Source organism: Quercus robur, chromosome 5 (assembly GCF_932294415.1).
Source record: "Quercus robur chromosome 5, dhQueRobu3.1, whole genome shotgun sequence".
NCBI lineage: Eukaryota > Viridiplantae > Streptophyta > Magnoliopsida > Fagales > Fagaceae > Quercus > Quercus robur.
This window is the reverse complement of record NC_065538.1, coordinates 30,052,654-30,070,413: the sequence shown is the minus strand read 5'-3', so window position 1 is coordinate 30,070,413 and position 17,760 is coordinate 30,052,654. Positions and strand designations below refer to the sequence as shown.

The 17,760-nt window shown below is 38.0% G+C and overlaps 2 protein-coding genes and 1 long non-coding RNA gene across 6 annotated transcripts in view; 1 reads left to right on the top strand and 2 right to left on the bottom strand.

The window, feature by feature from the left end:
- The window catches only part of LOC126725744 (TMV resistance protein N-like), a 66,300-nt gene extending 48,551 nt beyond the window's left edge, over window positions 1-17,749 (bottom strand). The window contains exons 1-5 of the mRNA XM_050430618.1: window positions 17,149-17,749; window positions 13,764-14,865; window positions 13,388-13,675; window positions 12,186-13,271; window positions 11,371-12,101 (exon numbers count right to left, since the gene is read on the bottom strand). Of these exons, the coding sequence (XP_050286575.1) occupies window positions 11,436-12,101; window positions 12,186-13,271; window positions 13,388-13,675; window positions 13,764-14,865; window positions 17,149-17,642 (3,636 nt within the window). The 5' untranslated portion in view covers window positions 17,643-17,749 and the 3' untranslated portion in view covers window positions 11,371-11,435. The remainder of the gene's footprint in view (window positions 1-11,370; window positions 12,102-12,185; window positions 13,272-13,387; window positions 13,676-13,763; window positions 14,866-17,148) is intronic.
- LOC126725749 (topless-related protein 4-like) overlaps window positions 1-17,760 on the bottom strand; it is a 102,059-nt gene that overhangs the window by 33,867 nt on the left and 50,432 nt on the right. The gene's annotated exons all lie outside the window — the stretch shown is intronic.
- LOC126725767 (uncharacterized) overlaps window positions 1-17,760 on the top strand; it is a 122,656-nt gene that overhangs the window by 57,085 nt on the left and 47,811 nt on the right. The window lies entirely within an intron of this gene.

Genomic DNA, 17,760 nt, shown 5'->3' with positions numbered 1-17,760 from the left:
TTGACCATCAGTTTGAGGATGAAATGCTGTGGAAAATTTCAATTTGGTGCCCACTAAATGCCACAAGGTCTTCCAAAAATAACTCATGGAGCGAACATCCCTATCAGACACTATGGTTTTGGGAAGACCATAAAGTTTGACAATCTCATCAAAGTAGAGTTTTGCAATCTTAGAAGCATCAGAGGTCTTAGAACATGGTAGGAAATGAGCCATCTTGGAGAAGCGATCAACAACTACTAGAATGGAATCATGCTTCCTAAAGGTGCGGGGCAAACCTAACACAAAGTCCATACTCACATCCTGCCACGGGCGATCTGGCACAGGTAGAGGTATGTACAGGCTAGTGTTTTGCTTGCGATGTTTGGCTAGTTGACATGTACGACACTGACCAACTATCTTAGCAACGCCCCTCTTAAGACCAAGCCAATAGAATTGACGTTCCACTTCCTCAATTGTCTTGTCTCGGCCAAAATGACCTGCAAGGCCTCCCGCATGTATCTCCCAAACTAGGAAATCTCTCACTGAAGACCGAAGGATACCTAACTTGTTGGCCTTGAACAAGTAACCATCTTAAAGGGTATAATCATCCAAGATTGGCTGTGGGGCATTACTTAGGCTAGTGTAGAGGTCCCCAAAATCTGGGCATGACTCATAATCATCCTTGAGTCGTTCAAACCCAGTAACCTTAACACTCATGATGGATAGCAAAGACACCCTTTGACTTAGTGCATTAGCAGCCTTATTCTCAATTCCCGCCCTATGCTTCACTACAAAGTGGTAGCGCTGCAGAAATTCAACCCAACTACCGTGCCTAAAATTCAGCTTCTTTTGGGAATGGAGATAGCACAAAGCTTCATGATCAAAGTAGATAACAAATTCTCGAGACAACAGGTAATGGCACTAATGCCAAAGAGCTCGAATAATGGCATAAAACTCTTTGTCATATGTGGAGTACTTTTGCTTAGCGTCATTCAACTTTTCACTGAAATAAGCAATTGGGTGACGCTCTTGACTAAGTACTCCCCCTATACCAATACCTGAGGCATCACATTCCACTTCAAAAGGCTTGGTAAAATCAGGGAGACGCATGACAAGTGCCTTAGTCATCTCTCGCTTTACCTCATTGAAAGCCTTAGCAGAAGCTTTAGTCCAAACAAACTCCCCTTGTTTCATGCAGTCAGTGATGGGGGACATAAGGGTACTAAACCCCTTGATGAATCGGAGATAAAAGGAAGCGAGCCCGTGAAAGTTTCGAATTTCATGGATATTTTTGGGCTCGGGCCACTCCACAATTGCTTGAATCTTTTAGGGGTCGGCAGAAACTCCCTCAGAGGACACTATGAAACCTAGGAAGACGACTCTATTAGTGAAGAAAGAACACTTCTTGAGGTTGCCATATAGACTCTCCTTCCTAAGGGTAGTACAAACTTGAGTTAGGTGGTCTAAGTGTTGCTCCCTAGACTTACTATAGATGAGGATGTCATCAAAGTACACAACCAAGAATTTCCCCATAAAAGGCTTGAGCACTTGAGTCATCACTCTCATAAAGGTACTAGGAGCATTGGACAATCCAAAAGGCATCACCATCCACTCATATAAACCATCCTTCGTCTTGAAGACAGTTTTCCACTCATCACCCGAACGAACCCTAATTTGATGATAGCCGCTTTTTAAGTCTATCTTAGAAAAGATCATTGCTCCAGCCATCATATCTAACATGTCATCCAACCGGGGGATCGATATTTCACAGTGATCTTGTTGATGGCACGACTATCAACACACATCCGCCAAGTTCCATCTTTTTTGGGAGTTAAGAGTGCAGGGACCGCACAAGGACTCATGCTTTCACGTACAAAACCCTTCCTAAGTAGTTCTTCTACTTGCCTTTGCAACTCAGCATGCTCTGCAGGGCTCATCCTATAATGAGGCAAGTTAGGTAGGGCCGCTCCAGGCACAAAATCTATGGCGTGTTGTATGTCACGCATGGGTGGCAAATGATCGAGGAGTTCTTCAGGGAAAACATCCTTAAATTCCTAGAGCACTAACCTCACTTCTTTAGGTTGCTCCTCACTGGTCTCTCCACGTAGTTCCCTGGCAACTAAGACAAACACAATGGACTCTTGAATTGCTACCCTTTCAAATGCCCTGGGGCTTATGATGTTCAGGCCTTTCGCCTTTGGTGCTTCTGTCTTCTTGCTCATGCCAATTGGCTTGGGTTTCAAAGGATTGAGCACAATCTTCTTACCTTCAAACATAAATGAGCAAGAATTGGATCGCCCATGAAGGGTGACATCCAGATCATACAGCCAAGGTCTACCTAAGATGATATGCCCTACATTCATGGGAATTATGTCACACCATATTTCAGTCTTGTAGGTGAGGAATTGAAGTGGAACAACACATCTTTCTTTTATGGCTATGGAGGAAGTATCCACCCAAGAAACTTTATATGGGTTAGGGTGTGGGGTCAATTTCAAGCCTAGGCGGGAAACAACGTTAGAAAACACTGCATTAATACAACTTCCACTATCTATGATAACCTTTGCAAGTTTTGTCTCCACACTTAGTGTAAGTTTGAAAGATGGCACTCCTTTGCCAATCATCAGTGTCTCTTTGCTCTGCCAAGGCACACCTTACCACATTCACTCTAGGGACACCAAAGTTCTTGGAGTCATCAACTTGGGGAGAAATGGCTCTAATGCATGCGAGATAGCTAGGATCATTTTCCCATTCTGCTTCAACATCTTGGGTTTCTTCAACATTTGGATCATACACCAGCTCCTCAACATCTTCTACCTTTTCATCACCCTCTTGAATGACAAGGGTCCTAGAGGGACATCTAGCAGCGATGTGTCCAACCCCATTGCATTTGAAGCATTGGAGGCGAGAGCCCAATCTTGAAGGCTCATTGACCACACCTTTTCTCTTGTCCTCTTTTTCTATTGGGGTGCTATTGGGGTTGACCTTAGGGGGTAAGGCAAGTCTAGATTTGCTACCAAAAGGTTGAGGGTTGGAGGGAATACTTCGGGGCTCAGAACGTCGCCAAAAGATAGATTTGGATGCTAATTCACAATTCCTAGCGAGGTCATATGCTTCTCTTAAGGTAGTGACTCCTCGGGTGATAATCTCACCTAGTAGGTTAGCATTTAAACCTTTCTTAAACCTATTGAGTGTGACAACCTCTTCCTCGACTATTCGAATTCGCCTCTTGAACTCCTTGAACTTTTCTATATACTCAGCCACAGGAGCAGTGCCTTGCCTTAGGCAATCCCATTCCTCAAGGAGGGAGCTCCTATAAATTGAAGGAAGATAATTCCTTGAGAGTGCACCCTTCATCTCAAGCCAATCAGTAATGGGGGGCTTATGTCGTCGCCTAATGCTATCCTCAAGGTCCTCCCAGAAAAGGTCGGCTCTTCCAATTAACTTCATCCTAGCATACCTCACTTTCTTATTCTCAGCCCAATGGTAGTAGTCAAAGAATTTATCCATCTGACGTAACCAATTAGTGAAAACCCATGGGTCTAGGTAGCTGTCAAAGGTGGGTGCTTCTAACTTTTCCTTGAACATTCTATCATCATAATCCCTAGGGTCGTTGTGATTATAGTGATCATGTTCAAAGTTTGGAACCCTATGAAAGTAACCGTGGTGATTTTGCCTAAGCAGGTTATCTCCTTCATGGTTAACAGTCTCTCTTTGAGATGCTTCAATTTGATCAACCCTATCCATTAAATTACGGACATTTTTTGATAGGTCTTCTATGGTTTGCTCTAAGGAGGACCTAGACTCAGAAGTGGATTGATGTTCAGAGTTTGACATGATGCGACCACTACGTAGATGCATGCACACTATATTTATGAATGCAATTGAGATTCACAAAAGTTCAAGTAACCAATTCTCAATTTAAAATTAGGGTTAGGCAAGAGTGCATGTGAAGAAATTGCAGTCAAGTAGTGATAGAGTTCACAATATTGAGAGATAGCCCAAATAAAAGTCAATTTCCAATAAGCTTCACAATTAATAATGAGGATCAAATATTTCAAAGGTTTTTTTTTTTGAAATTTTAGAATGGGTACAAAGCACAGATAATAAAAATAGCTAATTTGAGCACAAAATGGGTAGGCCAATGGTATATGGTGTGATATGCACATAAAAAATATAAAGATAATATTTCAATGAGACAAAACTGAATCCACCAAAAAGAGAGTAAGAATCGTACCCTTGTCAGTAGCCAACTTACTGCACTTGATTCCTCACGTGAGTGGGTCTAATCGGACAAAATGGATCTGTGACAAAAATAACAACTTGCCCATACGTGCAATGGGCTGGCAACAACATCAAGTTATTTCTTTTCCTTCTTTTTTTTTTTTTTTTTTTTTTTTTCAAAATAATAAAATTACACTGCTGTGATGGACTTAAGAGGCTACAGACTTTAAAATAACTTCGAATGACAGACTTTAATAAAGAACTCAAGCTACACTAAAGAAAAAAACACAGAAACTAAAAGAGACAACGTGATCGGCTCGACGATGGACGGCGGTGCTAGTTGTCGACGACGGCGACGGCGCAAGACGGGGAAGATTGCAGTGACGAAGTGGCAGCTGCCTGTCTCGGGGCTTGCATCGACGGTGGCTTGACGTCCTCAGCGACAGTTGTCAGGGGCGAAGATGGTGTCGACGGCGGTGGCTGATCTGTCTGCAGCTGGTGGCTGATGGGCTGCGGCGGCTGAGGGTTGATTTGTGGGTCTCGGCTGGTGGCTGATGGCTTGCGTGGGTTCTTTTTTTTTTTTTTTTGGGCTTGTGGGTGCGGGTTCTGTGATCAGAGGCGGGCACGGATGGTGGTCACCGGCTTGGGAGGCGTCACTGGCTTCTATGTTGGCTTGGGGATGAAAAACTCATGTGGGGCTGCGGGGTATACACGGATTTCTGGGGCTAGTTTGGGCTTGTTCAAGATCTCATGGGGCAAATACTTGAAAGGTACTTACATATTTGGCTGGCTTGCTCTTTTGATGGTTTTGCTTTCTATTGGTTGTCTACGGTTGTGTTGTATGGACCGGAAGTTTGCTCTGTACATGAATATTTCTGTAATGGAATGTTAATATGAGAAGTCTTCTGTGGGATGGTAAAATATTATAGCTGTATTAAATGGAAGAATACATTATAAGCCTTGGCAAAAGCTTAAACCCTCCATAGAGATATTGTGCAGCAGAATTTTTTTAATGCAGCAGAATTTTGATGCAGCAGAATTTTTTTTAATGCGGCAGACTTTTGATGCGGCAGAATTTTTTTAATGCGGCAGAATTTTGGTGCAGCAGATTTTTTTTAATGCAGCAGAATTTTGGTGCAGCAGAATTTTGATGCAGCAGAATATATATTGTTTTATGCAGCAAAATGTGACAAGTGATAGTCTGTCTTTCTCCTTGTGCAGAATATATATTGTTTTATGCAGCAAAATGTGATAATTGTTTTATGCAGAATATATATTGTATTTACCATTTGAAAGAACCTGATAACATTGGCTATATATGAGTTTGAGTAATTAACCAAAAACATTGGTACTTATTGGAAAAATTTCCAGAGGTAGCATGAAGAATTCCTTGGCCAGCTTCTCTATGCTCTCAAGCAAACTAAGCTCAATGTCATGGTTGATTACCTTAACAAAATACCAAAGTATTAGCTTACACTGTAAAATGACCATTTTTAGCACTAACATTAAGATATGCAATTTGTGTACCTGAAAGAATCCCCACTCCTCACAAGCTATTCCAAGCTTCAAAATTTCACTATGGACTTCATCTTTGTCTCCTTTTATAAGCTTGGAGAAAGGGGTACGGGGGCCGTAGGAATAGAACTTAGAGGTAAGTGAATGCAAAGACGTTTTACTTGGTAACTCTACTCTTACACATTTTTCATTGTTGCACTTCACTTTTCTACTTCTTTGGGGAAATTTTTTTTTTTAGAATAAAAATTTTTTCCCCAAAGAAGAAGTAGAAAATCGTACTTGAGAATCTTAGAAAGCAAAAGATCATATTCTTTTTAGAAAAGTGAAGTGCAACAATGAAAAATGTGTTAGTGAGATTCCAAGGCAACTAAATTTTGTGCAGCACTAGGCAGTGCAGTTTTGTACTGTCTAATATTCACCATGCTCAACCTGTGAGCTACCTAGCATTGCATATAGAAGTTGTATAAACTGAACAATTTATATGCACATATGTGTATATATGATCCAAAAAGATCTTTCCCACCCAAATGATCCAATGTCAATTAATATTAAAGGGGACAAATTTTTGAAGTCCCAAAAGTCTGTTACGATTGGACCAATACATTATTTGTAGTTCTAACTTCTAAATAGCAAAAAGAAAGTAGAGGGGTTGATACATAGTCCCCCCAAAGCCTTCTAAATTGTATGACAAGTGTCTTGACCACCCACCGTTTGAAGCCATAAAAATCTATGTAGGAAATACTTGGATAATTGCTTCCCCCACCAAAATCTGCAACAACAAATGATGGAGTTACTAATTTTGAACTAAATGATTGAACAAAAAAATTACACAAATCAATGTCTTAAAACAGTAGGTGACTAGCTAAAATAAAAAAGAAAGTGTAAAGGGACCAGATAAGACCAAACAAAACACCAAATAATAGCAAATCTACATGTACACCTTTATTTGTTCCACGTGAAGTCCCCCCCACCCCCCACATTTTAAGGATAAAATTTTCAATCAAACAAGATAGGAGCTCATAAAAAAATGAAGTGCTAGCTCTCAACAAAGAATAACAATTTGCAACCCTACGAACAAAAATATCCAAAATAAGGAACTCTAAGCCTAAGCTATCCTCTAAATATTGTTATCCCAAACCCACCCCACCAAACATGGGATAATCACAAGACACCCCAAGCATCCAAAAATGATTTTTGAGCATCTCCTAGGAAAAAAAAGGAATAGAATCAAAGGGTTAAAACCAATAGGTAAAAGTAAGAAAAAAAAATTATTTCAAATAATAGAGTTGAACTTACCATACACAATTGAACTAGGTTGGAGAATCACAAAATTGCATGCATTGCTTACCTAATTCGGAGCATTGCTGCTTGTTTGTGCGCGAATCACATTCGGACATCTCCTACGGTTATGGCCCTCTTCATGACACACTTCATATTTCGGCTTGGGTTGACTCTCCCTCCAGTCCATCTCATTTCTTATTCTTGTTGACATAGGTCGACCTTTGTCTCGCAACATTTCTGGGTCAGGGTACAACTTTGGGCTGGCAACCTCCCGCCATAATGACTTATCCTTGGGCACACGAAACTCATGTGAATAAGTGGCAAGTCGTTGTTGTAAAGTATAACATGGGTCAATATACCTCATTGCATTGACATGTTCCCTAATACAAACTGCAATCACATGTGAACAAGAGATCTTATAGATTTTCCATTTGCCACAAGTACATGTGTTCTCTAGCAATCTTACTTCATGACTATGATCTCCCCCATCAGATCTGTGTGGATTATATGATGTGCAAACTTGATATACACCGTCCTGCTGGTTAAATGGCCTCACATAGTGTCTTGTCCCTTTTTCGTAATTTGCTTCATATTTCTCCATGGCATGCTTGCTGAACTTTTGACCATGTTCAACATCACTCAATATTTTAGTGCGCCGATTATTGAAATAGGCGACAAGTTTGCACCAAATGTAGTCAACCAATGCAGATATGGGTAGTCCACGTGCATCTTTTAGAACTCCATTGAAACACTCGGACATATTGGTAGTCATTGCCCCATAACGATGTCCACCATCATGTGACAGTGTCCACTTCTCCAGACCCTCCTTCACTAGATAGGAGTACGGCTTCTTTTTTGCTATATTGGGATTGGAATCCAAACTAAATTTGAGTTCAGCTTCCTTAAGGCAATCCAATATTTTTTCAAGTTTGCGATCTTGACGCTCATATCCTGCTTTCAAGGCCAAAGACTTTAAGAATTTGTCATTAAACTGAGTGTTGAAATTGCTGGCCACATGTCTAATGCAATATCTATGATATACCGGAACATAATCATTGGGCCACTCTCTAATGGATGATATTATACCTTTATGTCGGTCTGATATTATGCAAATGCCAGAATCAGGTACCACATCACGTATCGCAGTCCGCAGGCAAGATAAAAACCATCCCCAACTGGCCCCCGTTTCATCATCCACAACCGCAAAGGCAAGCGGAAAAATCTCATTATTAGCATCAGTAGCCATTGCAATCAACAACTTTCCTTTATATTTTCCATAAAGATGAGTTCCGTTAATACTAATTACTGGCCTACAATATGCAAATCCAGCAATGGAAGGTGTGAAAGCCTAGAACACATACTTGAATATAATAGTACCTGGTATGTTCCCGTTGATCGATCGAAATGACACTTATGTACCCAGATCGCTATTCTTATATGCCAACAACAACTTCTGCAACTTTTGATACGACTCTTCCCAATTCCCGTGTATGTTTGCAATAGCCTTTTGTTTCGCATCCCATATCTTGTAGTACGATATATTGTGCTTAAACTTTTCCTTCATTAGATTTTGGAGATCCTTTATTTTGTTGGTGTAATCTGCAAGTACATATGTATGAAGTTCTTTGGCAAGAAAATTGGAATCCATCATTCTGCCATCTTTGTTCACCCCAACTGATGGACAAGTGTGAGGACCGTTGTATACTGTGACGGCCCATAACCCGTTAAGCTTCTGTTGCGGGAATGCTCGGACTTTCCATGCACATGACTCATTCGAGCACTTCACACACAATCTTTGCTGGTTGGACCACTCAGTTATATAATTCTTGTTGTTATCTATAGAGTAAACTATTAATGCTTGTCTCACCGCCTCTTTATTAGGGAAAATCAACCCTTTGCTAAAATTCATTCCCTGCACCCAACTTGATAAAAATGGTATCTCAACATTTGAATGATCAACTATATTATCCCAAGTGTTTGCATGGAATGATGGGCCATGAGCTTCATATGTAGGGACTGCAGGCTGCAAACCTATACCATCGCCTATAGCATCATCATCATGATCATCCACGACATCATCACGGACATTGTCAACATTTTCATAGTTTATAGTATTCTCGTGAAAGTCATCTCTCCCAATCATCTCTTCATACTCATCTCTACCATGATCAACATCATCTTCGTCTTCGTCTTCCCTCCCTAGATTTTGAATACATTCTTGTTGATAACTAGATCCACAAACCTCCATTGGAGTTGCTGTCTCTTGGCATGGTGGTGTATAACCCCCAACTGTGGTGCACAGGGTAAGAGTAGGATAATTATCCGTCTGTAATGATTGGAATTCTTCCCTGCCACCACCCTTCAAAGTTGTTTGTTGCACATCTTTACTGCCAACTTCTATACGAGGCTCCACACTTATATACAACTCGGCAGCTTTTAATTGGGGTGCAGAGTTTATCCGGTCAAACATAATCTTAACATGCTTGTTTCCTTTTATTTCAATAGGCGTGAAGACAATACGATCATTGAACACTGCATGAGGAGCACGATATATAATTTTTATGTCATGCAACCGACAGTCCAAATTCAACTTCTTCAAATTGATCTCCTGCCCTTTTTTTAGCTGAATAATCTCTATCTTTTTACTAGGCCCTTCATATGTCACTCCATAAGTCACATCACTACAGGACTCCCCACCATAATATAGATAAAAATCAATCAAACTCATTACAAGCCTATAAGTCAAATAAGTTTACTAAAAGTTAGTGACGAATATAACACCTTTATTCGATATGAACTACAAAGATAACATTGTATAGTCCACAAAACAATTTTAAACAAATTTTTAAACTCAAACAAATTTGTACATGGTCGCTAACCTTAAAAAATTAAAATTCGTTATACCTTACAACTAACAAACTATTACACATTACAACACATTGCAAATAAATAACATGTTACCAATTAAAAAATTTATACATGTTACACATTGCAACTAACAATTCATTACAAAGCATAAATAACAAATGCAAATAATAATAATAATAATGATAATGAATTACAATTACAAACAACACATTACTCATCAACAATATAAAAGTGGTATGTGTGTATATATATATATATATATATGTATATAACTACCAAATGAAAAAGTGAGTATATATATTAGCCAAGTCTAACCAAAAAAAAATTAAAATGATTTGAACATTACAACAAACAAACCATTACACATTACAAATAAATAACATGTTACACATTAAAAAATTTGTACATGTTACACATTGCAATTAACAACCCATTACAAAGCACAAATAACAAATGCAAAAAACAATAATAATAATGATAATAAATTACTATTACAAACAACACATTACTCATCAACAATATAAAAGTGATGTGTATATACATATATATATATATATATATATCTACCATATGTAAAAGGTTTGAATATATATAGCCAGGTCTAACAAAAAAAAAAAAAAATTAAAAAGGTTTGAATAGTTACCTTTGAAGAAGAAGAAGAAAAGCTTTAATTTGTAGAATGATCAATGTGATTTGTAGTAGAAGAAGAAAAACTTTTTAATTTGTAGATCAATGTGTGTGAAAGGTGTTTTGACGTGGGAGAGAGCTGTGAGAAGTGAGAGTTTAAGTGGAAAATGAGAGTTGAGTGTATAAGTAATCTGAGATGGGGGTGGTTGTAAAATTTATTGGAACTCGAGTTTGCTAGACTCGAGTTCCATTTAAATAAATTTTTACCATGCTCACATAATTGAGCTATGTGGGGTTGGTGGGGGGGGGGGGGATTTACTGGAAGTCGAGTTCAGTATGCTCGACTTTCAGTGGAAGCCGAGTTCCCTAAACTCGACTTTCAATACCCTACCCTACTAAGATGAAGTGGTAACTTTCTTTAGTGCACCTGGAAGTCGAGTTTATTGTACTCCACTTCCATGGAAGTCGAGTACATTAAACTCGATTTCCTAGTGCCATTTTTTTTTTTTGGGGCCTACACTAGGAGTGGTAATTTTTCTTAGTGCACCTGGAAGTCGAGTACAGTAAACTCGACTTCCTGGTGCTTTTTTTTGGGCCTCCAGTACTAAGAATCCTGGAGTGGTAATATTTTTTTACTGCACCTGGAAGTCGAGTTCACTATACTCGACTTCCTGGCGCCTTTTTTTCATTATTTAATTCCATGTCAGCTTAAATATTTGTGGGGGGAGGTGGTGATACTGCCTGGAAGTCGAGTTTGAGAAAATCGACTTTCAAAAAGAGTCTACCTAACTAAATAAGTTTGAACGCATGCTGTCCGGCTAAAATTTTTCAGAATTTACACTGTTTGGCAAATTTTTCCAAGAGTTGGTGACTTACAAAGAGTTCAAATAAAGAGGGTCCAGATTCCTGAAAGCCACCATTTGATTTCTGAGTGAGAGTCCTCACTCACCATCAGAGGGTCGTACTCTCTTAGTCTTAGGGTGTGGTATGTGACTAGAGCTACCTTCTCCACTAGCTCCATTCTCATCATCATGACTTCGCTTAATTTTGATATCCTCTTCAAAATGATCAACATCTACACCCTCATTATAAGGAATGATGTTGCTGCTGCACTCACTCTGACCCATGCTTTGTTTCAGATCTTCCATTTCTTCCTCGTATACCATATGGGCCCCACATTTCTTTATCTCTATACTCCGATTCCAAGATCTGAATTCAATCTCAAGTTGACAGCTGGATCCATCAGCAATTTGAAGAAATTCTTTTGAGTTTAAATTGATAAAAAAATTAGGGAGCAAATACATGAACCAACGATGATCCGATTCAACCGTATCAAACTCTTCTGAAGATCTTAGGAGTGGACAATCCCTGAAGCCTTTTCCATTGGCTTTAAAGTGACACGAAAGGTAAAGTGGATAAGCAAGATTGTTGGGTGGACGATGCTGGTGGGGTCCAAAAACAACACAGAGAGCAATTCCTCTAAATTGTTTAAATGAATATGAAGGCACTTCCGGATTTATTGAAGCCCCCACACTTTGATGCCTAAACCAGTTCGGAACTTCACTTCCAGGAATAACAACATCAAATCTTTCTTTTATAGTTGATTCCTGAAACATAAAAACCAACCATGATCTTTAAAGAAAGCTGAGAGAGAGAGAGAGAGAGAGAGAGAGAGAGAGAGAGAGAGAGACCTGAAAATATTCTCTTAGCATTGTAGTGAACAAGTCACAGCGGCCTTGATTGTCAACCAATTGGAAACAATTGAGAAGATAGAAAAAAATTTGTGAATTATCTTTCATTTTAAATGGTAGTAAAGATTCCAATGAGGTACATCCATTTGCCCAAACGTCAATGCAGGGACTCAATCGAAGCTCCGGCAACAATTGAAGACTCTTGCAATTCTCCACCCAAAATCTTTTCAACTTAAATAGTTGATTAATGCTTTCAGGAATGAAAACAAAATTATTTCCACTTAGATCTAATTCTTGTAATAAGGACAAACAACCGATATCACTAGGGATTGCTTGAAGATTGCAGTTCCTTATATTCAATCTAGTTAATGAACACAAACCTGAAACAGAAGGCAATACCAAGCCCATGAGATCTGGAGTTTTTGTCATTAATAGAAAATTAAGCGGCTTCTTCCATGACCATGATTTAGATGACAGCCCATTACATCCTTGGAAAGATAGTATTTTGAGATTTTTTAAGCAAAAGATGGAGGAAGGTGGTTCTCTTATAGCAGTTCCACTCACATCTAGTTCCTCTAAGCTTTCTAGATTCCCCAAATTCATTGGCATATTGTCAAGTTTTAAGCAACCAGATAGAGTGAGAGTTTTTAGAGATGTCAAACTACAAGTGGCCCCAGGAAGACTTGAAAGATTTTTGCAATTTGTTAGATCCAATTTGATAAGCCCAGTTAACTGCTCCATTGATAATGGTAGATCTTCTATAGCAGTTCCATCCAAATAAAGTTCTAGCAAACATGACATATTCCCCACAATTTCGGGAAACTTCTTCAGCTTTGAACAACTTGAAAGAACAAAAATTTCAAGAGATTCCAAGTTAATCTTGCTTGGAAGTCTTTTAAGACATGTGCAGCCATTCAAATCCAATAAAATAAGATGTTTGAGATCTCCAAGGGATGCGTGAATCTTAGATAATTTTGTGCAACCTTTGAGAATTAGCTTCTCAAGATTTGGGACTCTAGCAAAATCCAGGGTCATGATCAACTCTCTAGAATCACTGAGATCAATGATTCTTAGCCACTCTAAACTCTGTTAGCATTGAAAAACAATTAAAAAGAGAAAATTAAACCCTTATGAACATAATTGATTATTAACAAATAAAAATTAAAAAAAAAAACCATGTTTTGCATGAGTGAAAATCTTACCCAAACTCCCTCCCATAGTTGTTTGATGTGGCTATGAGGCATTATGAGTTCAACAAGTTTGTTGGGATGGAAATTTCTTGGCATGAATTTTAAAGGATATCCAAGCCAATTCATAAGACGTAACTCACTTGAAAGAAAACTGAGGCCTTGAGGAAGGTGCACATTATCAATATTAAGCAATCTTAGGTTTCTCATCTTTGAGAAGGCTTCAAAATTGACTTTAACATTATCCTCTTTAAGCAATCTTAGATTTCTCATCTTTGAGATGCCTTCAACCTTTTCTGTTCCCTAGTACCCAACAACAAAAAGTAAGCACATTAAAAGTTATTAACAGAGAGAGAGAGAGAGAGATTAAAATCCTGCACAATCAACTTACTGCATTATCTATTAGTACATGAAGGATATCCTCTTTCAACCACAACCTACTGCGTCCACCAGGCTCGTCAAGAGATTCACAACGAACAATTTCCTTACCCAATTCTTGTAGCAAATCATGCATCCACAATTTTCCATTAGAGATGGTTATAAGAGATTTTTCCACGAGAACATCTATATCAATGTTTGGCTTATAATGGGGAATTCGTAGTATGTTTGCTACACGATCTTTAGTCATTCCTTTGAAGAAACAAGCAATATCTAAAAATATTTTTTTCTCTGTTCTCCTTAGACCATCAAAACTTATTTGGAGCACATCTAAAATTTTACTTTCAGGACATTCTCGTAGTCTACCTAAGAGACTTTCCCATGCATCTAGATTTCTATGAAACAGGAAGGAACCTAAAATTTCGAGAGCTAAAGGAAGGCCTTGAGCATAATGTATAACCTTTTGAGATGGCAACTCATAACCTTCTGAAGGATAGTCTTGCTTGAAAGCTTTTAGACTAAAAAGTTTTAGAGCTTCATCATCATTTAATAATGTAGCCTCGTATATTTCCTCTTCAGCAACTTCATGTCTGAGTAATAGATGTTGATCTCTAGTTGTCATAATGATCACACTCCCTTGACTAAACCAACTCCGCTTGCCTACTAATGCTTCTAACTGTATAAGTTGATCCACATCATCAATAATTACAAGAACCCTTTTACAACATAATCTATTCATTATCACATTGATTCCCTGCTGAGCATCCAAAATATCAATATTGCTTTCAAACAAGACATCAGAAAGAAGTTGTTTTTGTAAAGTAACTAATCCCCCGTTTCCACTTTTTTCTCTAACATTTGCAAGAAAGCTGCCGCCATCAAAATGAGAATGAATTTTGTCATAAAGGACTTGTGCTAGAGTTGTTTTACCAACTCCACCCATTCCCCAAATCCCTATGAAGCGAACATCATTCAACCCCATACTTGAACATAAATCCTCCATTTCCTCAACACGAGATTTTATTCCAACTAGATCCTTGTGTACATATGAGTAGGAAGAATTCAAGTCACCAAGTATTTCTCTGATGATCTCTTTGATAATTGTTGACTCTTGCCTGCCAAAACAATAGAACAATAATTTTCTTGCGTCACAACGAAACAATAGGCTCAGCAAGTGTACAATTTTTAGATTCATTCACCAGAGAATAGGGAATTCTATGTTCAAATATGAAAATAGATATAACAAATTTACCAAATAAGTTTTCTACAACATAGAAGGACCCCTGGCCTACTGTTTGCCCTGATGTCCTGCACATTTTAACATTTCTATTGAAAACATATATTAGTATGTTTTATATAGTAAATCATTGGCGGAGGGGGGGGGGGGGGGGGGCGGGAAGGAAATGATCACCATTAATTGGAATTCAGCTGTGTAATGGTACCTTACAATTAAAATAAAAGTATACATATAGTGGTCTAGTCAGGAACGTTAAAAAGTACCTATCTCCTTTTAAATCTGGAATTAACAACCTTTAATAAAACTTCTAATAGCAAAATTTCAATTTTTACATGATTCTTTATTTGTTGTGTTTATTTCTAGATTTCTTCATTACAACATATATATCATATTATATTGTAGCTTCATTATATATCTAATTCATATTTTGGAATTCTTCTGGATTTCATTACTTGAGGTTCTTTTGTCTACAACTAATTAAATTTCTAAGATGATGATGATGATGCCAAAAATTTATTTAGAATGTAATAGAAAAATAAAGAAAAGATGCCAGTGTCATCCTAGGAGAACGTAGTATAAATTAATGTTGTGGCAGAATTGCAGAATGACTAGTTGCTTCACTAGTTCTTCCCTTCAAAAATATGGTGCTCACAGGTAGGAGCCTTTTCACTCAGAAATTACAGGAGTCATATAGAGAATGGTGAGGCAATGAGAGCATGTTATATGGCATGAGCTCTGGTCTCAGGATTGGCCATTATTTCTGCGAACTTATGGCAGTGTAGTATGATGCTGCCAGTATCACAGAAGCAAAAGTATCCATATCTTAGAGATTGATGCCTTAGTTTGCCTTATAGCAAATCAGAGAATCTAGTTGGGATTAGCAGAAATGTTCAGAGGTTCAAATATATCAATCTATATATTTGGTCAGTTGGACTCTTTCAATACTAGAAAATTCAGTTGGACACTTTCAATACTAGCTAAATCAGATATTCTCATCCTATTGTAGATTGGTAGAAAAATATCTGGTTTTTCAAATGCATAAGCATTCATTTATGGTTAGTTAATGATGAAATATAGAAAAAAAGAAAAAGATCAACTACTCTGTTTACGCAAGTTTACTGAGGAAAGAATGGAAAGTCTGCATTTTCTGCAATGTTTTCCATCTAAGTAGAGAACATTTTTTTGCCTATAGTTTCACAGGACGTATTTGGAAAAGGAATTTTGAATAGTTGCTCACTGTGCTGACAAATTGTTCTGTGGGAACTTGGAAGCAGAGTTCAGTGGGCTATACAAGCCATGCAAGAAAGCAGCTTTGGCCCTACCCTTCTAGTAGAAGTCTAGGCTGCTAATATCTTATACACACACACACAATAAAATTGAAGAAGTCAATTTCAAAGCTATAAAGGATGATAGAAAATCCAGATTTGCCTTTAGCAAAAATTGTTAAGGGGAGTTGCACACAGAGGAAAATGAGAGTCCTAGGAATTATGCTAGTTATAGTTACTTGCTACTGCTTAAGATACTACAGCTTAATCTGTTTGTTTTGATCTATTATTTGTTCAGTTTGTTGGTTGTATTAAAAGATAAACTCATTCATTCCAAAAATGAAATTAAGCTTGTTTAGAGTTTAGACTTGGGCTTATTAATACAATAAGGTAACCTATGAGGTCCAGTTGATAATTTCAACTTGATAAATGAGGTCCAGTTGATAATTCCAACTCATGATATTCTTTTTGTAGAGTATTTTTTTTTCTTTTCTTTGTAGAGTAATTGATTGTTTGCAAACTCTGCCAAAAAATATCAGTGACCAAATTTGGACCGTGATCGACTTAAAGTCCACTAGCAACTAACAAAATTTATCCACTAACAAAGTGTAAGTAGCTATTATTTGAGTAATGGACACAACATTCGTGGTAGAATTCTTTTCTATCTGATTGAGTGGAAATGTCAAATTACATACTTAACAAGTCGTTGCCCATTTTAGCTTACAATTTCTTAAGTTCATTATGTACAGGAAAAATTGAACGTGTCCTCTAATTCTCCATTTAAGTAAGCAATTAACGAAAGGGGAAAAAAGAAAAAGAAAAAGTCTTATGGCCAAGAGATCAAAGTAACGACGAATAATATTTATTTTCCAAAAGTTTCCGAAAGAAATTCTTACTTATTTCGTGCATCCCATCCAGAGAGATTGGCAACTTGACTCAAAGCAGCTCTCCATGATCGCAACTTCTCTTCGTTCTTGATAAGATCTTCATGTTTAGCAAAGGCCTCTGCAAAACTGCCCGTTTGTTTTCGTACATCAGAGGGATCCACACCATAAAAAACAGGCAAAACTGTTAGCCTAGTCTCTTCCTTGCACTCAACCATCTTTACAAGTTCATCTAAGCACCAAGACGAGGACGCATAGTTTCTTGATAGAACAATGATTGCGAACTTCGACTTTTCTATAGCATTCAAGAGCTCCGTGGAAATGGGTTGTCCTCTCTCAAGTCTTTCATTGTCTCTAAAGGTCTTAATTCCTTTTTGATCCAAGGCAGCATATAAATGGTCTGTGAAGTTATTACGGGTGTCCTCACCTCTGAAACTGAGGAAAACATCATACTCCCATTTGGGCAATGAAGAAGAAGAAGCTATTTCAGAGGTTATGGAAGCCATTGGAAACTTACAAAGCTTCAGTGTGTGTGATATCAGCTGTGGCTTTGGTTAGATCTATATAACCATATGCGAGTAGTTCCCTTGTAAAGACTCAAAAAGAGAGAACGAATAATTCAAG